This window comes from Panthera onca, chromosome A2 (assembly GCF_046562875.1).
Source record: "Panthera onca isolate mPanOnc1 chromosome A2, mPanOnc1 haplotype 2, whole genome shotgun sequence".
In the NCBI taxonomy this organism is placed as follows: domain Eukaryota; kingdom Metazoa; phylum Chordata; class Mammalia; order Carnivora; family Felidae; genus Panthera; species Panthera onca.
The window spans coordinates 3,086,995-3,110,824 of NC_138340.1; the positions used below are offsets into that span (position 1 = coordinate 3,086,995).

Sequence of the window (23,830 nt, forward strand, 5' to 3'; positions counted from 1 at the left end):
CTGGGTGCTCAGCAGGAGGGTAAAGCGCTGCCCCCTGGCTCTCCGAGACCGAGACCGGGGACTTGAACCCCCTTGCTGCTCTCTGCCCCCTCCGCCCCAGGGAGGCGGCCGGTCTCCGCTCCGGGTGGGGGCCCCTGCTCTCCGTCCGTCCGTGCGATGGGCCCGAAGCCGGGCAGTGACGGGACGCCTCAGGGAGGGGCCCCGTGGGTCGGCTTCGCCTCCGTGACCCCAAGGGGACGAGGCCGGGTCCTGGCCCTGCGCCCCCCACCCCCTGGGAGGCGGCGGGCAGAGGAGAGCAGGCCGCGGGGGGCGGGGGCGGGCGGGAGGACGAGGCCGCACTTCTGGTCCGAGTTCTTTCTTTTTTTAAAATCAGCGCAGTTGAACGCCAGGCTCCGCCCTCCATCCGGCGCCTGCCACGTGGGCCGCCCGGCAGCCGCCCGTGTCCCCCGGCCCTCCTGGGGCTGGCCCGGCGGGCTGAGGCTTCGGTTTCACTTTGCTGTCACCGGACTTCACTTTCTGGCAGAGCCACAGCGGCGGAACGAGGGGTGGAGAGAGCGCGGGGCGGCCGTCAGGTACAGGGTCCCGCCGGGCGCCACCTGCAGCTCCCTCTCCCGAGCCTCCGCTGCCCCCCCCTTGGGGTCAAGGTCAAAGGGTCAAGGTCAAGTTCTCCACGTGACCTCGGGCGGGGCGGGCAACCTCCTCCCTCCGGGCTCCTGCCCCCACGCCCGCCGCCTTGAAGTGGGGCCTAGAGTCACGTCCACCAGAGAACGCCAAGGACAGCCCCGCGATGTCCCCAGTGGGAGCCGGTGGGGCGGGGTGCAAGGCAGAACAGGATGTCATGTCAGCTGACGTCACCCAGCAAGGGACCCTTGGCCCAGAAACCGCTAGGAAGGAGGCTCCATGTGGTCTGAGCCCCGGCCTGGATGTGTGTGCTGGGGTGGGGGTGGGGGGGGCGGCGGGGAGGACAGTGTCCCCGAGGCCACCTGCCACCACGGCATCTGTCTGGCAGCCCCAGGCTGGCGGCCCAGCTGCTCTGCTTGCTTTCCGGCACACCTGCCTGTCTCAGGGACTCGGTGTTTTTGTCTGTGAAATGGGCGTGGCCTTGTTCCTCAGTCCCACCCGCCCCACCCGGGACCCTGCGGCCTTTCTGCGGAGTCGGGGGGTCCACAGCCCGGGAACAGAGCCACGGCCTTCCCAGCCCGGGAGGAACCGGGCCCCGTCACCTCTCCCCCCACAGCTCAGGGCCCAGGGCCTCGTGGAGGACTCGCCAGACAGGACCGGGGAGTCACCTGAGGCTCCGGCAGGATAGAGCGTGAACCAATGGGAGAGGGTGCTTTGCTTTTTTAATAACAGCTTTATTGAGATATAATTCACATACTGTACAGCTCACCCACTTCAAGAGTACAATTCACTGGTTGTTAGTACGTTCACGCGTTCGCAGAGCTGTGCAACCGCCACCACTAATTCTGGAACATTCCATCACTCCAAAAGCAGCCCTGTCCTCATTAGCTGTCATCCCCACCCCGCCCCCGGCCCCCGGCCCCCACGAGCCCCCTTCCCGTCCGTGGAGGAGCCCGTCCTGGACGTTTCACACACGCAGACCCGCACCCCGCGTGGCCTCTCGTGTCCGGTTCCCTCCCTGAGCGTCGGGTGTTCCGGGTCCGTCCGCGGGGGCGGCGAGGGCGGGCGCCTCGCTCCTGCTCGCGGCCGAGGGACGTGCGCGTGCGCGGTGGACACGTTCATCTGTGGACGTGCGCGTGCGCGGTGGATGCACCTGAGGGGCGTGCGCGTGCGCGGTGGACACACCGTGTGTACCTGTTTTTCAGCTGCTGGACGTCTGGACTGTTTCCAGCCCGGGCTACCGTGAATCATGCTGTTGTGAACGAGGGCAGGTGTTGAGGTGACCCAAACAAAGTGTTGATGAGAGCGTGTCCGCCCCCAGTGAGTGATGTTCGGGGACCCTGCGTTTTGTGGGGTGAGGGGCACCCAGCGGAGGTGCCCTGGCACCCAGGCTCTGCAGGTCTCTGCTGGGCTCCGGGGAACCCCTTCCCTGGCCCCTAGGTTGGCCCGGCCGTGAACCCGGAAGGCCCCCACTGAGGACACCAGAGGCTCCCAGAACCTCAGGGGCTGGCGGACACAGGGCAGGGGCCAGGCGGGCCGGAAAGCGGTCCCTTCCCTGTAAGGCAGAGGGTCGCAGGGCTATGGTGAGCTGAGCAGACCAAAGGGAGATTTGGGGAAGGGAAGGGAGAGGCCGGGAGGGGAAAGAGGGTGGCACAGGGGTTTCCTCCTAGCCCACGTGGGCCGGTGGCCCCCCTGCACCTGTGCCTGTGTCCTGCCCCACGTTGGGCACGGCGTCCCCAGGCAGGGAAGGAGACGGAGAAATCGGTTACAGTGTCCGATTCCGTCATCCGGGAGCCACCGGCTAGTTGTTTGTTTGTTTGTTAATTTTCTTTAATGTTTATTTATTTTTAAAAATTCTTCTAATATTTATTTATGTTAGAGAGACAGAGACAGAGCGCAAGTGGGGGAGGGGCAGCAAGAGAGGGAGTCACAGATTCTGAAGCAGGTTCCAGGCTCTCAGCTGTCAGCGCAGAGCCCGACACGGGGCTCGAACCCACGAACCGTGAGATCATGACCTGAACTGAAGTCAGCTGCTTAACCGACTGCGCCCCGCCCCCCCCCCCCCCCAGGCTCCCCGCCTCTGATGTGGGGCAAGACAGGGAACAGTTTTTTGATGTGGGGTAAGACAGGGAACAGCACACCCAGGCGATCACCCTGGCATGCCTCCCCACCCCCAACCTCAGGACCCCCTCCCCCCCCCCCCCCCCCCCCCCCCCCGGGCCTTGCTAACTCCCCTCCCAGGTCCTGGAGACCCCACCCCTCGGTGGACCGGCCGGAAACCCAGCCCCCATCCAGTTGTCATCCGCAGGGAGACTGAGCACTAGGTCTGCTCATGTGCTCAGTGGCCACTTGGACGCCACCTTTTAGGGAGATGTCCATTCACATCCTCTGCCCGCTTTTTCGTTGGGAAACTGTTGGCTGTCCAGTTGTAAGGACGCTTGCTTCGCACATCCTTACGACTAGCCCCGCCTCCCGTGTACAAGATGTGCAAATATTTCCTCCCACTCTGTGGGCTGTCTCTGGATGGTGCCCTTTCATGCACCAAGTTAGTTGTGATCAGTCCAAGTTCACCTGCTTTTTTTTCTCCTGCTGCCCGAGTTATGTACGTATCATGGTGAAGAGCCCGCCAGCAAGTCCCAGGCCACAAAGACGGGAGACGGAAAAATCACACCAGCAATGGTGCTGAAGGTTCCCGGGAAGGTCTGGCGGCCCTTGAGGGTGGGGGTGGGGGTGGGGTGGGGTAGGAGGGGTGGGGAGAGGGAAGAAGGGGAAGGAGAAGGCTGTCCTGAGCTGGGATGTTTGTCCTGAGCCTGAAGTTTGAGCAGGATTTGGGGGTGGAGAGGGGTGACGGAAGAGAGAACCTTCCAGAACCGGGGAACAGCAGGTGCAGACAGGGAGGCCAGAGTGAGTGAGAGATTTGCACTTCCTCTGCCCCCTCCCACCTCTCTCCCATCCTCATCCCCAGGACCCCTGGGCAGCCTCTGCACCTGCACCCTGGGTCCCCGGGGAGGGGGGAAATCTGGCATGAGGGTGGTGACGTGGCTGTGCTTAGAGAGCTTCTGGGTCCCCGTGGAAAAATCCAAGCCCATCACTGGAAGAAAGGAGCGGGGTGTCAGGACAGCGGTGTGGTGACTGACCCCTGCACGAGCTTGCACGTGAGTGGAGGGGGGAATGCAGCCACCTGGGGTGGGGAAGCAGGAGAGACGCCTTGGCCTTGAGAAGGTGAATTCTGAGCAGACGCCCACCAGTCAGTGAGCAGGAACCGGGCAGGTGCAGAGGGGACAGAGTGTGACAAGGCTCAGAGGGGAGCAGAACGGGGACCGTGGGGGCAGCGGACAGCGGTGCCGGGTGGGCTTGGTCTTTTGGGGGGCAGGGAGGACGGGACAGCTTCTCAGGAGCCGGCCTTGACTTCCACACGAGGCAGGCCCCCTGGACCAGGGTATTTGTGGAGGGACGGACCTCAGGGCTGGGCCCCAGGGGAGGACGACGGGGGGTCTCCAGTCCAAGGCCTTGCCCTAGACCCAGCTCTCCGTGACTTGTTTTGCAATCAGAGGTCCGGCCCCCCTGTCAATCCATGAATGTCCCCTCCGGCACGGTTGGCAGGGCCCCCAAGGGGACGGCCACCCTTGGGACTGGACCCCCGTGCTGGGCTCTGTGCATCGTGTTCCCCGTTAACTCGTCTTCCTGAGCCCCTTCGTCTGACACGACTGCCTGGCTCGCGGGCGGCAGCCGGCCCTGGCACAAAGTACCGGTGTCTTGGCCAGACGTCCAAGCGACCTGGCTCCCCGCTCGGCCCCCACCCAGTCCCGTGCCCAAGGCCAGCGGGACGTTGACATGGCAGCCGCTGTCCCGGCCTCCTTGTGTCCCACCAGAGCGACGGAGATGAAAGGGTCAACCCCAGGCACAGTGGGGGCCTCGTGACCCCAGGTTCCTTCCCACATCGACGGGGGGGGGGTGGTCACTGCTCTGCTGGACAGTCGTGAAATATTCTGAACCCCGTCTCCCTGCCTCGCCCCCCCGCCAGGCCCATCTCCAGGGCCCGTGTTCTAGGGCCCCACTGCCCAGCTTTGCTCCCTGCTTGGGGGGGGGGGGCCCTCCCTGCCCCCGAGGGCCCTCGGCGACCCTCGTGTGTAGCCAGTTCTCGGAGAGAACAGCCAGTCCGTGGGGTTCGGCCTCGCTTTGCCTTCAGGCTGGAGGGCGCTGGGAGTTGCGTCCAGCTCTGTGGCCGGGCCGTGGACCCCACCGCAGAACAGCCCGGGAAAAGACGGTGACCGAGTGCAGAGCAGGCAGGATGGCCGGAGTCTGGCCCGGGCCAGGTTGGACCCTCCACATGGGTCCCAGGTCACCTTGGGCAAGTCGCGCAGCCTCTGTGGGGGTCAGAGAGGAAGGACAGGGGTCCCGAGAGCTGCTGAACGTGTCGCCCACATTATGGGGTGCGGTCGGGGTGAAGGGAGAGGGTCTGCTCTTTCCTGGGGGAGGGGCAGCCTGGGCTGACCCCGTGCGGGCGGGACAGGGAGCGAAGGGAGGCTCCCCGGGGGGGCAGGACCCTCCCTGAGGCCACTGAGCCGGGGGGGCGGGCAGCAATGCTGTGGGGCTCCCGGGGTCCCGCGGCCACCACTGTGGGGTGGGTGTCTCACGGGAGGAGCCGGGGCTGCGGGCCGAGGTCCCTCCCTCACCTGGGGCCTCTGGTTCTCCAAGTCCTTCCCTCCGGGGCCCCCCTCCGTCCCCTGGGAAGGCCGGGCAGAAACCCGAGACTGAGCCTCGGCCCGGTTCAGGCAGCCAGCCGTGGGGCCCAGGCCTCTCCCTCCGGCCCTCCTTCCTCCTCCTTCCTCCTCCTCGGGAGCCGGCCCTGGGCCCTGCGTCGCCATGGGGATGGCCGGCCAGGCGGGTCCTCCCCCCACCTGGCCTGGGGCGCGCACACCTGGTCAGCTGGAGCCCGGGAGGGGGGCGGGCCGGGCCCCTTCCCCTTCCGCCCCCCCAACCCCGCGGCGGACCCCGCTTTCTGGGAAACCCTGTCACAGTTTCCTCTGACCTCTGTTAACCCGGAGTCCGCGGCCCACAGAGGGAGGCCGAGTTCCGCCTCTGACCTGAGGCTTCCTGCCGGGGGCACACACCTCCACCCCGGCTGCTGGCTGAGCGCACTCCTCCGAACTCCCCACCTTCCAGAAGGTTCTGGGCCACCTCTGCCCACATCCCTCCTGCCACACGGCATCTCCGGCTGTGGACGGGGGAAGTCCGGGCAGGGCGGCGGGGACGCAGACGAGGCAGCCTCTGACCTTTGCTGGCCGGGCGACCGTGGCCTCTTGGACCGTCAAATTGGGGAAGGGGTTGGGGCTGAATGAGGCTCCCACCCCCCGGGCAGTGTCCCCTGGGGTGGGTCGTTCCTGCAGAGGTCGGCCTGGGCGCTCCGGGGGCCGAGCAGCATCCCGGGCTCCCAACCCCCTCCCGCCCATACCAGGAACACCTTGGTCATGACAACCACAGATGTCCCCAGACACCGCCCTGTGTTCTTGGGGGGCAGGACTGCCCTAGGTGAGACTCCCTGGGTTAGGGGCCTCCACTGAGCCCCCAGGAGACTGCCTTCCACGATCACGTGACCACTGAGGGCCTGGGGTCCTGTGCCCATTTGAATGCACACACTGAGGGGCTCAGTCACTGGAACAAGAGCCTCGGGGTCTCGGGGTGGAGAGTTCAAGCCCCACGCGGAGCTGGCTTAAAAGTAAATAATAAATACACACAGACACACTGAGTGGGCGGGAGAGGGGAGTCACGCGGGGCTCACCCTGGCTTGCACCGTCTGACCCCTCGGGGATCTACCCTGAGGTCTCGTGGGAGCAGGGCCCGGCCTCCGCTGCTTTTCCGAATAGTTAACGGAGGGTCTCCCTCCCCTCACCCGCCGCTGGCCACCGTGGCCATTCGGGACCCTTCTCCGCGGGGCGCCCCGGGCGCTACTGGGCAGCGGCCTCCCCGGCCCCACCCCCCGTGGGACAACCACAGGTGTCCCAGGCGTGGCCCTGTGGCCCCGGGTTGAGGGGCCAAGGTCATCCCCATGGAGAGCTGGGCCTGTGCTGCCCAACACCGCCCCGGGCTGCGGGCGGCACCGGCACCCGAGACGTGCCGGGTCTGAGATGTGCCGTGAGGGCAAAACACCTACCAGGTCCCCAAGACTTCGTGGCGGCGGGGGAGGGGAGAGGAGAATGTCAAAGACCACGCTGCTCATTCTCCCATAGCGGACACAAGGTAAAACGGTGACATTCTGCCTACAGTGGGGCCAATCGAACAGACCCTCCGGTTACCTTCCCGTTTGTTTTCCGGGCGTGAAGCACGGCCGAGAGGTTAGATCTCCCAACCGCGTGACGTGCACGGGGCCACCGGGACCCCGCACACCTCCTTTCCGCTCCGCCCTGCGGGCCCTGGGGCTCCTCACACCGGGAAGGGGACACGGGCCACAGGGCTGGACGGAGCGGGTGCGGAGGCGCAAACGCCACGGGCAAGAGCCCGGCTCTCCGGGGACGTAGAGGACGGCTCCCATGGATGAAAACATCCAGCCCGAAGAAGCTTCCGTACCAACGGGCTCCCGCTCGGGATTTTCTTCCTCCAAACCAAGTGCCAAAAACCAACAGAAGTGAAGAAAACACAAAACCAACGAAGGGAGCGCCCAACGCATAAGATCCCAAGACGATTCCTCTCGTGATTGTTTTTGGACCACGGGGTCAGACAGCGGGGGTGTCAGGGGTCACTGGCGTCGCCCCCGTGCGTCCACAGGAGCCCCGGACACGGAGGGGGTGTCCTTGTGCCGCTCCCGTACGGGCTGTGCCGAGTTCTCCAGGAGGAGCCAGGGGCCACGGCTGCGTGATCGGCTCCGACTCTACGGGCCACGGACAGGCCTGGAAGCACCTGGACACCACCTCCTGCCCGGACCCCCAAGCCAACAGCTCTTAAGTGCTCGAGGAGCCTGTCCCCTTGCAACAGGGACGGTCACCAGGTCTGTCTGGCGGCCGGTGGGGACTGCCGGGCGCCTGCAGGGGACATGGGTCGGGGAGGGGACACTTAGGTCCCCAAGGCTCGGGCGAGCCCCCAGCTTTCCAGGAGCCTGGTCTGGAGCAGATGGAGAGAGAAAGTGCCAGTTTCTCTGGTTCGGCCTCGGGTCACCGCTGAGGGGAGGTCTCAGGGTGGCACCCACCCCTCTGGGGTCCTGACCCTGGAGGTCGCCCTTTTGCATCAGCTTGTCGTCGACCCTGCGGGCCTCAGCCCACCGACTCCAAATCCCCAAGCCCTCGGGACCCGGTCTCTCAGTCTTTGAAAAGGGCAAGCCGTTAATGGGGGCTGGCCGGCCGCAGCCGGGCTGGGCGTGTGCGACACAAGGCCACAGAGGCCGCGGGTCAGTGGCCAGCGTCAGACGCCCACTGCCCAGATGCTGACCATGTTCCCAGCAGGCCCCACAGAGCGACACCGGTCGACTTCCGCTTATCTTTATTCTCCTCCCGACCAGGTGAGACTTTGGGGGATCTGGGAAGTGGAGGACCCTGAAAGCCAGTCGAAGGAGCCCGCAACCCGTCTCTCTGGTGTCCACAGGAGACGAGGGCTCCTCCCGCGATTCCCCGAAGCTGAGCGTCGGCTCGTCCCAGCCCGCGGGCAGCGTCCAGGGGGGCCCCCGGCTCCCAGCTCCGTCTTCACGGGGGCTCCGAGGACAGAAAGTCTCAGAAGCGGCTCCAGGGGCAGTGTGGCCGGGCCCCGACGGACGAGGAACCGGGACCACCTCCCTCTCCCAGCGGCCGTGGCTGACTGACCCCGTGGACGGCCTGAGTGACCCGCCCTGGGCAGTCACTCCCGAATCTGGGAAAGCGGAGGGGACACGAGGAGCCACCTGGTCGCATCTGGCGGTGCGCAGGCTCGGGGACGGCACAGGCCTCGTCTGCTGGCTCCGCCGACAGCTCGGAAACCCGCCACATCCTTTCTGCCGGGTGCCGGCTCGCTGCCGTGAAGTCAGAAGCGTCTGTCCCCCGAGCACGGGGCGGGGCTGAGCGGGTCCCTCCCGAGGCGCAGGTCACGGGACGCTGAGTGACAAGAGGCGGTGGGGCGGGCAGAGGGGCCGACCGCACGGCCACCTCCAGGGACAGTGCTGGGCGTCGGGGGGAGGGGGGCGGGGCGCCCCTCCCTGTCCGGTGAAGGACGCCGGCGTCCAGAGGTCCCCTCTGAGGCCGGCTCCTGGTGCCACCCCCACCCCCTCCTCCCCCGGTGGGCGGCGGGCTCGGGGCTGGCGCTGCATCCCCGGGCGGCTCCCCCGCCCTGGGACTGGGCCAGGGGCTGACCCCCCAGAACGAACGGAACGAGTACGATGGGCACAGTTTGCTTTTTCTTTCCCTGTTTTGTTGTGAGCCTAAGGAAGCGGGTCTGAGAAGACGCCAGGGGCAGGGCCGCCCTCCCCGGAGCCGGGCGGGTGGGCGGGGGAGAGCAGGGCGCCAGGGGGGCCCCGTCACACGGCGGCGCGTGTGGGCGTGCCGGGCTGGCTCAGCCGCAGCGTCTCACACAACCAGCCGGCGAAGTCCACTTCTTCCACCTCGGACCGCTTGACGAACGTGTGGTTCTGGAAGGGAAGGAGGAGCCCGTCGGCGGGCCGGCCGGATGCGCGCAGGACGCGGGCAGGGGGCCGCCCCGCGCCCGCTCACTCGGGCCCAGGTGCCCCCCCGGCGCCGCGGCTCCCCTGGCGGCATCCGCGGGGGGCTGAGCGGCACCCCGGCCCCGGCGCCCGCGAGCGTCTCCAGGCACCTCCCCGTGTCCCCCGGGGACGGTCACCCCCGGGTGAGAACGTCTGATCTGCAGCGACAGGGGCCTCTGGGAGGACAGTGAAGTCCCCGACACGTTCTGTCTGCTGCGGCAGCCACTGGCCACGGGAGGCTCCGAGGCCTTTACCCGTGGCTCCTGTGGCTGAGGAGCCAAACCAGGCCTTCTGTTTCGGTTCAAGTAATTTAGAAAGCTGCACGCGGCTGGCAGTTCCTGCGCAGGACGGCTCAGTACCCGAGGTTCCTGGTTTGCAGGCCGGGGGGGGGGGGGGGGGGGTGAGCGACGCTTTCCCAACGGGCCGTGCTGGGAGGGGTGGGTCCTGGGGGCTTGGGGTCCATGGGAGCAGGTCTGGTCTCCTCACGCGACACCCGGACCCCCAGCTGCTGCCTGCGCTGTAGGCAGGGGGTAGGAACGGGGGAGAAGGAAGTTAAAAAGTCGGTCCCACGGCAGGGTGTAAGTGGGACAGAGAGTCCCGGGGGGCGCCGCCATCCATCAGTTTCTCTATTTCACAGATTTTCGAGTATCTTACAACAAACAGGCGTTTGTGACGTCACACGTGCCTCTAACACACGTTACTGGGACACCTCCCGCGTCGGAAGACTTTCCGGAAGAGTCACCGCGCGCAGACCCTCCCCGCCTGGCGTTCTCGGTGGCGCCCACGACCAGGAGACGCTGGCCGTCACCAGAACGAATAGAGGATGTGGGACCAGGCAAGGCATCTGGGGACACGTCAGAGGAGGGGCTGAAGCGGAGACCCCAGGAAGCAGCCAGGCCAGCTGAGAGGGGCCCGGGACACGTCCCCTGGGGAGAAGCACTGTCCTTTGCAAAGGTCCTGAGGTGGAGGCTAACCGAGGAAGCGGGAAGGCTGAGGCTCCCTTACTGGAAAGACCACGTTCCGATAATTAAGAGACGCTCGTGTTTTGACGCCAGGCCCAAGGCGGGAGCTGCACAGAAGCATGAGGGCCCCGGCACTCCCAGGCGCGGACACCCCAACCACGGGCACAGCTGGGCCATCCTGCTCCTCTGGGAGCCAAGGGCGCCACGGCTGCTCGGAGCAGAGGAGACCCACACGCGCCCCGAGGAGCGCCCCCGGGGCCCGGAACCCGCGGCCTCACTCACCATGAGCGTCTTCAGGTCGGCTCGCTCCGCTGGGTTCTTAATGAGGCTGGAGAGGAGGACGGGGTGGGAAGACAAGGCAGGGCCGTTAGCCGGTGGCCGCGGAGACCTGCCTGCGGAGCCAGGGTGGGTCAGCCCGGTCCCCACGCCTGGCCGGTCCGAAGCCTGGATGCGGCAAGGCACGGAGTCTGCTCTGTTCCCCCCTTGCTGGGAGGGCACGACCCCCGGGGACGGAAGGGCAAGAGGGATGGGGCGAGGCCGTGGGGACGCCCCCGCTGCTGCTCCGTCAGGCCCAGCGGCAACGCGGCTACACTGCTAACGAATGTCCCCAGTTTGGGAGCCCCAGTGTCAAAATGGAACTTTTTCCTTCAAAAAAGCAGAACTGCCCCTAAGAACCGTTGCTCAAACCAGCCGGAGGCCAAATGGTGGCTGTTCAAACACAAAAGAAAACGCAACGGGTACAGAAGCACTGACACGTCACTGGATTTGAGCTGCAGCGTGCTGTCCAGCGGTCGTGCAAAGGGGCAGTGGTGGCTTTGCCACCAGGAGCGGGTGTGCTGCTGTGTGGGACGCCCTGCCGGCCCGCTCATCCTGACGTGCAGGACGGCCCTGAGGGTGAGGGGCGGCTCCGAGCCCCCTTCCTGCTCTGGAGCCTGCGCGCCCCGGGCCCGGGCTGACGCGGCAAGAAAAGGTGGCCACTTGCCAGGAAGCGACTGGGAAGCCTCATGTGGAAGATGGGGCAGTTACGGGCTCGAGAGGCTGGGAAACGGAGGTGCTTGCTGGTGGAAGGTGAGGCGGGAAGGCATCATTTCCACACGGCCCGTGATCCCGGTCTGCTCCGGGGACAAGAGGGGCCACCAGCTGGATACCACGACTCAGCGGCCTCGGAAAGGAACCCATCTGGGTTCTCGGGTGAGCTCCAGGTGCCCCCCAGGCACGGCCACCCACCGGCAGCGCCCATCGGTCCCAGCAGAGGGGCCCGGCCCCGGACCAGGAAGGAAGTGCACATCTGGGTCGGTGGCCAGGGTGTGGGCGGCCATCCCGGGAGGCAGGCGGGGCCCCTGGCGGCCTGGCATCCCGCCCCGGCCCGCCCCGAGACCGTGCTGGAGGCGGTGGCACCTTACCATTTATTTACAAACTCCTGGAAGTCCTGGGTGAAGACACCGCTGGGCAGCTTGGGAGGTGGCTGTGGGCGGACAGAGAGGTGGGGGTTAGATACTCAAGGATGGTTCTGGAATCACGGGGAAAGGCACCTGCCAGTCCTGCATCCGCGGGGACAGCACAGCACTTTTCGGGGACCCTCACAAGGCACCACCCTTGGCCCCAGTCCTTTCACGTTCATTGCTAGAGAGGCACACCCCCCCCCCCCCCCCCCCCCCCCGTCTTCCAGCAGCTTCCCCACCCGCCCTGCCAACTCGGCCAGGCTCTTCAGGGCTCTCTTTGGAAAGGTCTGGTTTCAGGATCACAGCTGGTTGTGGGGGGAAAAGACAGGACCCACCCCCGCTTTACAGATGTGCGTCGTACTGTCTGGGCCACCTGTCTCCAGCAGCGGGTTGGGACCACCGGGGGGGGGGGGGGGGGGGCAGCTCGTTCCAGGTTCGGGCCTGGAAGCTGGGGAAGTCAGCACACAGGCGCCTGGGTGGGGACAGGTGTGTGTGGGGCTAAGCCCCTGTCAGGGAAGGCTGTGGGCCAACGGTCCCGGTGAAACCCAGCAGGGGTGGCAAGTGCCGAGTATCCCTGGGAGGACAGACGTGCTCGCTGGGCCCGGGCGTGGCTGCCGGGTGCAGGGCTGTGTCACCAGAGCCAGCCCATCCTGTTCTGTCATCACTGACCCTGCTCTGAGCTGCTCACTGGACGCCCAGCCCCGGACCGAGCCAGGGCCTCAGGCAGCCTGGCCGCCCTGTTCCTCCGCCCTGACTCAAAAGGGCCACCGAGAACACACTGCGGCCCACGCAACGCCCAGGAAGGGTGGCCTGACCGAGCTGGGGAGGGCGGGCCTCAGGGTCAGGCCCTACTCGGCCCTTTCCAGGCCCGAGGAGCCGCCCCCGTCCGTGCCCGCGGCTCACTCGTGTGTGTGAGGGAAGCGGTCCCGCCACCTGCCCCCCCCCCCGCGACAAGCTGCGGTCTGTGCCTGCAGCTCCTTCCTCTGGGTCACCCGGGCAAATCCAAGCCACACGGCCTGCCCCGCCCCCGGGCAGCCGGCCGGGGGCTCCGGGTACGCACCTCATTCACAATGTAGTCCAGCAGCTCGAAGATGGCCATGGCCGGCCGGCTGTCCGCCCCGTGGCCTGCAGGGGCAGAGACGGACCCAGGGGTGAGGCGGGCGTCCGCCGAGCACCCTTCCCCCCGACGCCGGCCTGAACCAGAGGCGGCGGCCTGGCCGTGCCCCCGGCGACTGCGCCTGCCTCCCTGGCAAAGCGGCTTCTCTTCTGAGCCTCCCGTGACTTCACGAAACAAAACAAGACGAGACGCCAAAACGAACAGGAGTGTTTTTTGAGAAGTCACACATTTGGCACGGTGCTGCCTCCAGGCTGTGCCAAAGTCACAGCCCCTGCTTTCTAGCGCGCAGGCAGGGGGGTGGGGGGTGACCACGAGCAAGGAGGGCAGCGTGACCTTGCTCGGAGCCGCGGGTGAAGGCGGCATCAGGCCCCAAACGCTGCCCAGGATGGACGAGCGGCTGGGGGCAGCTGACCCTTGTCTTTGGCCCAGCTGGCCAGGGCCAGGTTTGGCCGCTGGACTTTCGCCTCCTGTCCCCTGTCCTGAAACGGGCACGCGAGCTGGGGCTGGGGGAGGCGCTGGCAGGCCGAGGCGGCCTGGCACGACACCCCCTGCGGCTTCTCCCTGCCGGGACGGGGCCTCGGCGGGGTGCCCGCGATGCCATCTGGGAGTTGGTGCTGGGAGGGACGGAGCCAGGGCCCGAGGACACACACGGGGGCGGGAGACGGGAGAAAACCAAGACACCCGGACCCCCTGGGTCTGGCACCAGGAGAGGAGAGGAGCCGGGCTCGCAAACACCGCACAAACCGCTGCTGGACTGCCGGCGCCTGTGGGCAGCGAAGACCCAACGCCACACACAGGGACACTCGGCCGCCAGCAGGAGCGAGGCGCCCGCCCCCGCCGCCCCGCGGACGGACCCCGGACACGCGACGCTCAGGGAGGGAGCCAGACACGAGAGGCCATGCGGGCTGTGAGTCCGCGGGTGTGAAACGTCCGGAACGGGCTCGTCCACGGACGGGAAGGGGGCTCGTGGTTGCCAGGGGCTGGGGCGGGGGTGACGGCCGACGGGATGGGGCTTCTTTTTAGGGTGATGGAATGTTCTGGAACCAGACAGTGGTGACGGCTGCACAGCCTTGTGAAGACACAGGCAGCCACTGGCTTGCACCCCTTAAGCTAGTAAGTCACACGGTGTGTGACGTCTCTCTGTAAAGCCAAGGCACAGGCCGGCCACTGTCCACGGCGCACTCCTTCAGACTCCCTCCGCTCCCTTCCTGTCACCTGACTTAAGGAAAAGAAAGACAGCAGAGCCCTGAGCGCTGTTTCCTAGTTACGCTGCCGTGACCCTTCGCCCTCGCCCCTCCAAAGCGGCCAGAGGGCCAGCCTGAAGCTCTCTGGCCCCGGGCAGCCCCCCACCGCACAGGTGACCGCCGCGGGTACGGACAGTCCTCTGGGAGCCCAGCTGGCCCCCCGCGCCCCCCAGCCTCCCGCTCCCTCCTGCGCTGCGTGTCGGGACTGAATCCGGCAGAGCAGCCGAGGGGGTCCGACTTGAGTCAGTCTCGGTTTCCGAACGGCAGAGCCTTCGCCCAAAGTCCAGGCGGCGGGCCTATGGGTGCTCGCTGGGCAATCCCCGTGGGCCTCTCTCTACATTTGAGTGTTTCCGGAATAAAGTGCTGGAAAAACCACCCAAATGACAGTTTGGCTGACAGGTTAGTTTCACAGCTGGTTAACACGTGCAGCTGCCCCTGGATGGGACCGGGTCCGGGGGGCCGTCCCCACAAGCCTCAGGTGCCCCGGGATACCCCGGACGGCCAACACTGCCTGTCCAGTCCAAAGTTCCCGATTCGGGCCATACCACTGACGGGGCGTCCAGGCGGTCTGGGCCGTGGCGAGATGCTGTGAGGCTCTCCTTCTGCCCCGTCAACCATGGGCCGGCCGAATGTGGCCTCCAGCTCCTTGGTGTCCGGCGGGGGGATGGGGTACCTTCCGATGGACAGCTCCACCAGGGACAGGCCCATGCTCCAGATGTCCGACTGCACCGAGTAGTGCGTGCCCTGCAACCGCTCCGGCTGTCGGGGGAGAAGGGGCGAAGAAACGCCCAGACGGAAGCTGCACCCTGGCGCCCCCGGCCCTGCCACCCTGCCGGCCCTGCCACCCTCCCGAGACCGGCAACGCAAAGAAGGCGATTCCACCCCCCGCTCCACCGCCTTGGGACAGCGAGGCTCCCAGCCGGGGCCGAAACAGCACTCGAGACCCGAACCCCTGGCACTTTTGGAAAAGGACGACCAGCCCACGAAGGGGCAGAGCGTAGACTCTGCTACAGTCCCAAGACTAACTTCTCAGAGTCTGCTCCCGAGACCCCAGATGTTTCCGAAAACACCTGAGGGCCAGTTTCTAACTGACCACAGCCCTGCGCTCAGTCTCTCATGCTGGCGGAAAGGAACGGGGCAGGTGTTTCCAGAGAAGGCCCCGAGTGAGAAGACAAGGTCGCTAGAATGTGGACGGAAAGTAGGACCCCAGCAGAAACACAACGCGTGTGACGGAGAACTGCAGGCTTTTGAAAAGCTTCTGGAAGACAGGGAAGAGCTGACAGGAGAGGGGAGGGTACGGACGCCCTCAGGCTCCCTGACAGACTTACAGACATGTAGGACCGAGTTCCCACGAAGGAGTTGGCCATGGAGTCGATGAGCTGCCCGCTCACCCCAAAATCGCACAGCTTGATCTCCCCTCGGGAGTTGACGAGGATGTTGGACGGTTTCACATCTGCGGGCAGAACCAGCTGCAGGTTAGGGGGGCCCGGCCCGGCTGGCCCGCCCGCCGCCTAGACGCCCAGGCCCGCTCACCTCGGTGCATGATCTGGTGCTTTTCCCGGAGATACGCCAAACCCCGGAGAACCTGCGGGGTGGGAGGGAGGGAGCGGGTGAGCAGGGCGGCGTCTCGGGCAGACCCGAGGGGCCACTTGACTGGGACGGGTTCAGGAGCCCACGTGAGGCTGGGACAAGCGAGAAGAGTGGCAGGGACGGCCACAACGGCCCGCCCCCACTGCCTGGAGGGTCTCGCCAGCCTGACGGGCACCGTCTGCTGAAAGCTTCCGTGCCGGGCTGCACCGAGGCCCCGCAGACTGACGGCTAATTCGCCACGTGAGGACAGCACTGTGGGGTACCACCCACGGGGCGCCAAGGCCCGCGCGGGGCAGGAAAGCGTCCCTCCACCTCATGTGCAAAGAGGTGCCACCTGCTCAGCCCCTCGGCTGCCAGAGACGGGGACCTCCAACTGGGGCCAGGACAAGAATAGACTCGTGCGGAGCCCAGGGCCGGGAGTGGGTGCACACACCCGCCCCAGGGGTGCGGCGGCCCTGGGGGGCCGGGGGGGGGGGGGAGGTGCAGGGGGCGTGCGCCTGGAGCCCTCGCACTTACCGCGATGCTGACCTTCCCCAGGATCTCCTCGGGAATTCTCTTGGCTTCTTTCAACACCTGGTCCAGAGAACCGCCGTCCTAGGGACGGCACAGAGGGGAGAAAGCCGGCTCTGGGCGGTGGGCCAGGCGGGGCCTGCGGTGCAGAGGACGAGTCCCAGAGGGACACCGGGAAGCAGGCAGGACAGCGGAGCACTTCCCCGCTTGCCAGGAGCTGGAGCTCAATCTCCTCCACGGGACACGGAGGCCAGACCACAGCCAGACGCGACTCGCTGGTCAAGAGCAGGGACCCCCTCCGGTCCCTCGGGACAGCCCATCCAGTAAGGAAGCAACGAGAGTGCCGGCCAGTGTCCTAGGCGGCCCATCCTCCCAGAAAGCGAGGCCCAGGACTCAGCCCTCCCCAGCTCGCCACACTGGCAGCAGGCGGAGGGAAGCAGCCAGCTTCTGGGGCTGGGTTCTCCTCCTGCAGGTCGGAGGCAGACCGGGCAGAAGGGCAGCGAGGGCCCGGAGGCACCAGCACAGGAGAAACACCGCTGCCCACACCTCCCGGCTCCCGGGACCCCGTCCCTCAGGCCTTGTCACGTGCTCGCCGCTGTGCGCAGATACGTCCTGCCTTCAAAGGACGGGCACAGGTCCTACCAGTCTGAGTCCCACCTCACCCCACCCCAGTCATGGCCTTAAATCCGCAGGCTGTGGGACAGCAAACCTGGAGACCAAACCTAGGTGGGGCTCTGACGAATGCCCACTGGGTCCCCTGGGACGCTAGATGGACCCACTAAGTTCCAAGCACAGGGGGCCAGCATCTGAGCGCAATGCTGGGCAGCTTCGGGCCGGTACGGTCTCCACCAAGCGGCTCCGGGCTGCCTACAGCCACGCGGCTTCCTCGAAGCCAGAGGAAGGGGTGCGGGAGGAGAGCCTGAAATCCCAGGGGTGCCGGGGCCCCGTATCTCCAGCACTTCTACCCGAGTCGTGCCCAGTGAGAAAGACCAGGGGTGGGAAGTTCTAGAAAACCCGATACACGATGAAGCCTCTACAACCTGCACATGACTCTCGAGTGCCTAGACGGCCACCCTCGGGACCAGGCGTCCTGGCTCAGCCCGCTCTGTCTGCAGGGCGGGGGCGTTCCTTCCAGTCCTCCCGTTTTCTCCTGTATCAACCAATCTTAGAAGAATCAAAAAACAAATTCTTTTAAAACCATAACCCTGCTTCCTGACACAGCTCCTTTCATTCTTAATTGTCACAGACCTACCACAGGCTTATAAACGAGGATGTCCAGGGGGGGACACCCCCAGAGGCCACGGGAGGCCAGGCACTGCCCAGTCCTGCCGGCCACACGTGTCCCACACATGTCCCCAGACGTGGCCCGGTGTCCCCTGGGGCAAGAGCAGTCCCGGATGAGACCCCCCTGGTCTGCACTGAGTGTAAATCGTTCAAGCCACGTTGACAGGAAGTGGCAGAGATATAGCACAACTGGGTGTCTCTGACCCCAAATCTCACGCGTGTGCAGCATCACACACTTTCATTTTGTGTAGGTGTCCTAAATGCTCTGGGAACTGTACCCTGATCAAGCAGGTGCTACGTGAATACTTTCCTTATAAAACCCTCAACTGTAGGCACATCACCCCCTAATCTCCTGGAGAGTCCGCTGGCCTCCCCGAAGCGTGACTTCTATTGTTCCAGATCTTTCTGTGTATCTGAATAGGCATCCACGTGCGCGGGGAAACACGGAGTTTAACAAATGTACCTAAACGGCTCCCGTTATGCGTGCTTTCTCCTCAGGGAGCCTCGTGCTCGGGGCACACACGCCCTGTCGTCCAGTCACCTCTGTCCCCGGCCTGGGTGGGGATCACCCTTTCCTCTCCCTGCCAGGCGGAGGTGTGACTTCAGATCTGACTAGACCCCGGGAAACACCAAGAGGTGCCTGTGAACAGTCAGCAGGCTGCCCCCCAAAGTACCCGCTGTCTGCGGGGTCCGTGCCCGGAGTGGCCCCAGCGACAGCCTCAGGCCACCAGGAAACCACCGGCCCGCTGCTTCTAAGCCCCACACACCCCATGGGGCGGCCAAGGGAGACCATCCCTGCGTGCGGAATCCACGCTGCTTGTCACCAGCTGGGGGTCTCTTGCTGCAAGCGGGGGCCGGAGTCCTCCCGGCTGGACACAGGAGCCAATTCACAAGCAAACCTGCGCAGATAGTCTCGCCCCCTGCCCTCGGCTCCAGGTGCTGGCGGAAGGCTGGCTCTCCCGCCCCCCAGCTCTACGGGTGGAAGGCGAGAACCTCGTCCCCAGCCATGCCGCCAAGAGGCGAGCGGTGGCGTGGACGCCCGACCCCAGGCTGTCGCCCAATATGGCACACGAGTGAATGACGGAGAGGCAGAAAACCCTGGGGAATGCGGCTCTGGAGGGGATCGTGTGACACGAAAACACCACGAAGGGCAGTGGGCTGGGAGCCCCCCCCCCCCCCCCCCCCGCCACCCCTGCCCCGGTTACTGTGCTGTCATCTCCCTGCCCAGACCTCCCCCTCCTCTGGGCTCACCCGAAACTTGAAAACCGGTGGCCTCCTGGCTTCGGGCACGGTAACCCCCGCGGCAGGTGGGGAGCGCGGGGCTCACCTGACCGCGTCTTCTCACGGGTGCTACACGCTCGCTCTAGCTCCCTCCCGCCCTCGTGATAGAAGCAAACCGAAAGAACCCAACCAGGAATGTGTAGAGGACGAGCGAGCAAGCAGCCGGGATCCCTGCCCCTCCCCCTCATCGCTGCAGCCCATTCGTGTCGCCGGGGCGCAGATGCCTCTGCAGGAAACCGAGAACAGAAGTGGGGCCAGGGGGCCGAGGTGGGAAAAGGGGCCTCTTCTGCAAGGGAAGGTGGCGGCTTCGGACCCGCACCGCGCTCCGGGGCAGCAGGGAGGGGAGGCAGAGGCTTGCCTCGACCACCTTTCTTGCCCTTGGCGCTCACTGGCAGCGACCGGCGGGCGGGGCGCTGCGTGACCCGGGGCCTGGGGCCTGCAGCACCCCGTCTGGGGCACGGTTACACCACGAGCGCTCACGAAGCGTCCCTCATGGGCGCTTGCTGAAACTCACTTCCTGCCCGCGTTACAACACCGTCGGAGGGGACAGCGCAGGCCTGCGAGGCGTAACCGAAGCCGCCGTGCCTAAGGCCACAGCATCCTGGTTTTGCAAGGGCCCCACAGGGCCAGGGCCCGGGGAGCCGGGCGGCAGACAGCCCCACACCTGACGAATTCGGCTCGGAACAGGGTGGGCAGCATTTCCTCCCAGGGCCCTCAGCTCTGACCACTTCTGCTTTTGTTACGCCCGATCCCACCCAGTTCTGACGTCCAAGACCACAGTTTCTTAATAAGGGGGCTCGTCAGAATCAGCCATGGTGGTTTGAAACAAGAGAGGTGCCCGTGTTCCACCCCGAAGCTTCTGACTCCGCAGGCCTGAGCTGGGGGGCAGAACGGGGTTTCGCCTTTAACGGAGCTCTCTCTTCAGAGGGCACCTAGGAAACATCCATCGAGATTGCTGGACGCCTCGGGCCCGGCAACTCCAGCTTCGGGACTTTATCCCGCGTCTCGTGTAAGGAAATTTCATTCACTGTGGCTTGGGACGGGTTGGGATCAGCCCGTGCCCACCATCAAGGAGTGTTTAATAAGCTACCTTACGGGCGCGTGGCATTGCCAGAACACGGCCGGCGGGGAAAACAAGGCGGAACGGCTTCTGCCACGCGCCCAGGGAGGGGCGAGGCCGCAACGGGGGCAGAGAACCACGGGACCTGCGCGCACACGCCGACCCGGCCTGGGGCACCTCGGGAAGGACCCTGGGAACAACGGTGCTTGGCGTCTGGGGACACGGGCCCGAGGGCGGCGGGCGGGGACCCCCAGCCACTCACCATGTGCTCCATGCAGATGCTGATCTCGCCGTCGCTGTAGAAGGCCCCGTAGAAGCCCACGATGTACGGGGAGTTACACCCGTGCAGCACCTGCAGCTCGCGGATGATCTGGTTCCGGATGGCCGGCTTGATTTCCAGGTGGATCAGCTGCGAGGGAGAGGGGAGGGGGCTCGAGACCGGGCCTCGGAGGGGCACCCGCAACGAGCGGGCTCCGGAGCCCCGGCCCCGACGTGCTCGCCACAGCGTTCGAAACAGCGACGCGCTTCCAGGCGCCTAGAGAACCAAAGACACACGTCCACGCAAACTCGCACCCCGCGTGCACGCGGGACTCACGATCGCCAGAACGCGAAAGCCACCCAAGCATCCACCGCACCCGCGTTTCACTCGGGTGTGTCCGCCGCGCACGCGCACGTCCTTCGGCCGCCAGCAGGAGCGAGGCGCCCCCACCCGCCGCCCCGTGGACGGACCCCGAACACACGACGCTCAGGGAGGGAGCCAGACACGAGAGGCCACAAAGGGTGTGAGTCCACGTGTGCGAAACGTCCGAACAGGCTTATCCACGGACGGGAAGGGGGCTTGTGGGGGCCGGGGAGGTGACTGCTGACAGGGATGGGGTTTCCTTCTGGGGAGAGGGAATGTTCTAGAATAGATGGTGGTGGCGGATGCACAGGTCTGAGAATGTACACCACTGAATTACATATACTTCAAAGAGGTAAGCAGGGGTGGGGGTGGGGGCCCTGGGTGGCTCAGTCGGTTGAGCCTCCGACTTCGGCTCAGGTCATGATCTCACAGTTCGGGAGTTTGAGCCCCGCGTCAGGCTCTGTGCTGACAGCTCAGAGCCTGCATGCAGCCTGCTTCAGACTCCGTGTCTCCCTCTCTCTCTCAAAAATAAACATTTAAAAAAAAGAAAAAAGGGTAAGAGGAGGAAGGGAGGTGGGGCCAAAAACCCACATACACACATACACACACACACGTAAAAGGGTAAACGGTGTGGCACGTAAAGTACATCTCAGAAAGGCTGTTTTAAAACAAACCTCAATGGAGCAAACATTTTCACTTGGCTACAGGGGAGCTCTGGTAAGAAGAATCTTCCCCCCCAGTCACCCACAGCACCAGCCCAGGACCCAGCCCAGGGTGGCCCGGGACCTCCGCCCCTCTCCGCCAGGGCTCTGCCTCTGGAGTCCCGCAGCCCCACACGGAGGGAGCTCCGGGCCACCACCCGAGGGTCCTAGGTCCCCTTCACCTGAGTTTAAGTCAGCAGAGGGGACGGTCACCTCGAGATTCAAAAGGTGAGAAACCAAAGGGGCATCTGGAGAGGTGGAGGACGCAGGTGACAAAGCGCCAAGAGCAATGCCCACCGGGAAAGAGCTGAGGCCGTGGTCCCCTGTCCAGGCCACCGAGGATCTCGGCTGCCCTGACCACTGCGACAGGACAAGAGAAACGGGAGAGGCGGAAAAGGATCGAGGGTGCCTGAGCCTTTCAGACGTTTGCGTGGAGTCCCTGTGATGGGCAGAGGGAGTGGTAAAGACCTGCTCGGAGGGAGCAGGGGAGACAACTGGCTGGGGGGAGGCTCCCCAGGCCTGGAAGGCCAGATGAGAGTTGGCGGGATATGGTGGGGGAATGGGTGCTCCGCGGGGGGGCAGAGAGCGGACCGAGGGCACCAGGAAGGTGTGATTGTTGAGTTCAGGGTGGCACACGGTGTCAGCTCGTGACGATGACCCTGGCGGCCGTGACTGGTGGGTCGCAGTGGCACGGTGCCCGGCGCCCCTCGCCTTCCCCGGCAAAGTCGGGGAACTGTCGCTGCCACCTGCGGGGACAAGCTCTGGCCGCACGCCTGGGCACCGCCCCGCCCCTGCGGCCACCCGTCCGAGGACTCGGGGACACTCTCTCCTTTGCAGGACCACCTGCCCGGCGGGTCCACTCGCGACACGCTGGCTCCGAAAAGGAGCGCGGCGGTCTACCCAGGAGGCAGCGGTCTCCTCTCAAAAGCCCAGAAAGAGGGCCTGGTTGAGGCCGAGGGATGAGCAATGTGGCTGATGGCGGCCAGCGCTGCCCCAGAGAACAGGCCGCGCGTTCCGTCTTAAACCCTCCCGCTGCCACGTTGGAAAAGTACAAGGAAAACAGAGGAGAGGAATTTTTCGTGTATTTTCACTCAATGCGATGCACCAAAACATTACTGTTTCAACGCGTAATCTGTGAGCTTTCCCCACCCCGAGCCCCTGAAACCCGGAACGTGCTTCCCTGCACGGACAGCACACCTCGGCCGGACCGACCGTGTCCCGACGGCTCCGTGGCCAAGGCTGACCGGGGCGGCTGCCGCGGACGGTGCGGCTCTCGACCGAGAACTTCAAAGGGGCCGCAGATGAACGACCGAGCTGCAGGGCTAGAACTCTACGGGCTTCGCAGAAGAGGAAGAGTGGGCAGAAGGGGGCACAGCTGGACGGAACCCCGGATGCCTGGGGTTGGAGCCTTTAACGTGAAGTAAGGCCACGGTAAGTCAAAGGCTTTCGGGAAGGACGCTGCAGAGAGAACGCGGGGGCGAACGAGACTGTAGAGCGAGCCTTCCAGATCAGTTAGGAGCCAGCCTGCCAGCATCTCGTGTGGGGAAAAGCTGGAGCGGGGAGCGAGGGGCACGTCTCTGAGCACATGCGTTCACAACTCCCGACATCAACCCCGGTGGGAGGAGGGCCGAGGGGCAGGTCTAGGTGCCGCGAGGTTAAATCCTGCTCTCGGCGGCACTCAGCTGGCGGGCGGGCAAGTCCGTGTTGGGGCCAGGCTCCCCGAACACCAACACCACGCGCTTTCCACGCCACTGCCCTGGGGTCACGCAGACGCCAAGGACTAGATAAGGCTGGAGCTCGGCATTCAAACCCAACACCAAACCATCTCGGGATGTAAAGCGATTATCTCCGCCGCACGATGGGGGGCCAGGAGATGTGAGCTGGAGATGGGGGGGAAGTAAATTCTGGACGCCACAAGCTGATAGCGCCCATCAAGTCAGGGTTGACTGCAAAGGGCCAGCCTGAGAGGGGCCCACCCCAGCCAATTCACACGCTGCCCCGACCCAGCATCAGGCTGCCCGTGTATAAAGTGGAGCTGTTGCTCCTTTTAAACCAGAACATAAATAACGCTGGCTCGGCCGTGGGCCGGGCACTTGAGAGATGGCAGCTGGTCCCACGATGTGGCCTTACGGAGGCCACAAAACCTCCATCGCGGAGGCAAGCGGGCGCCCGGGGGCCGCACAAACACAAGGCCCAAACTCACTCGTCCACTACCAGTCCAGGGAGGCACGTACGGAACCAACGTGATCTTTGCAGACTCTCCTGGCCCGACTGACACAGGTTTGGTTCCTACGGCATGAGGGGTCGGAACACTGTGCTTCGGCCAAGAAAACACAATCAAGTGTGACTGTAAAAGTCCAGACCAGTTCACTCGGGGCTTATGTAACCAGCCTCCACATCCCCCCACCTCCGTTGATCAAAGGGACCGGAGCCACGCGGGTGACAAAGGATGCTGGCCCATGGAGAAGCCCACCCTGGCCCTCGAACTCCAGCCCGGCTGGCGGGCTGCATTTGCAGATCTGAGAAGCTCTGTACTCAGAAAGCATGGGATTCAGACCCAGCACGCGGGGACTCGGGATCCACCCAGGGTAATGGGGGGAACCACCGAGGCCGGTCTCCCAAAAACCGCTTTGCGTGTCAATTTCCCACCTACGCCCCCAGCTGAATAAAAACAAACCGGCCTCTTGGGTGAAATGGGCTTCCGGATGGGATTCAAAAGAGCCTACGACCTCCGCTG

The 23,830-nt window shown here is 65.3% G+C and overlaps 1 protein-coding gene and 1 long non-coding RNA gene across 4 annotated transcripts in view; one reads left to right on the top strand and one right to left on the bottom strand.

The window, feature by feature from the left end:
* Positions 1-10,336, top strand: LOC144615758 (uncharacterized). 3 transcript variants are annotated; one of them, XR_013554364.2, is made up of 4 exons: positions 1-572; positions 1,827-3,321; positions 3,587-3,776; positions 9,918-10,336. It is a non-coding gene; the product is annotated as an uncharacterized LOC144615758 (long non-coding RNA). The 3 variants fall into 3 exon arrangements; XR_013554363.2 differs by lacking the exon at positions 9,918-10,336 and having other exon boundaries at positions 3-572; positions 1,827-1,941; positions 2,062-3,321; positions 3,587-3,963; XR_013554362.2 differs by lacking the exon at positions 9,918-10,336 and having other exon boundaries at positions 3-572; positions 3,587-3,963.
* MAP2K2 (mitogen-activated protein kinase kinase 2) overlaps positions 8,078-23,830 on the bottom strand; it is a 20,808-nt gene continuing 5,055 nt past the window's right edge. The window contains exons 3-11 of the mRNA XM_060629884.3: positions 20,033-20,179; positions 16,152-16,229; positions 15,579-15,630; positions 15,374-15,498; positions 14,591-14,804; positions 12,745-12,809; positions 11,646-11,707; positions 10,525-10,570; positions 8,078-9,208 (exon numbers count right to left, since the gene is read on the bottom strand). Of these exons, the coding sequence (XP_060485867.1) occupies positions 9,098-9,208; positions 10,525-10,570; positions 11,646-11,707; positions 12,745-12,809; positions 14,591-14,804; positions 15,374-15,498; positions 15,579-15,630; positions 16,152-16,229; positions 20,033-20,179 (900 nt within the window). The 3' untranslated portion in view covers positions 8,078-9,097. The remainder of the gene's footprint in view (positions 9,209-10,524; positions 10,571-11,645; positions 11,708-12,744; positions 12,810-14,590; positions 14,805-15,373; positions 15,499-15,578; positions 15,631-16,151; positions 16,230-20,032; positions 20,180-23,830) is intronic.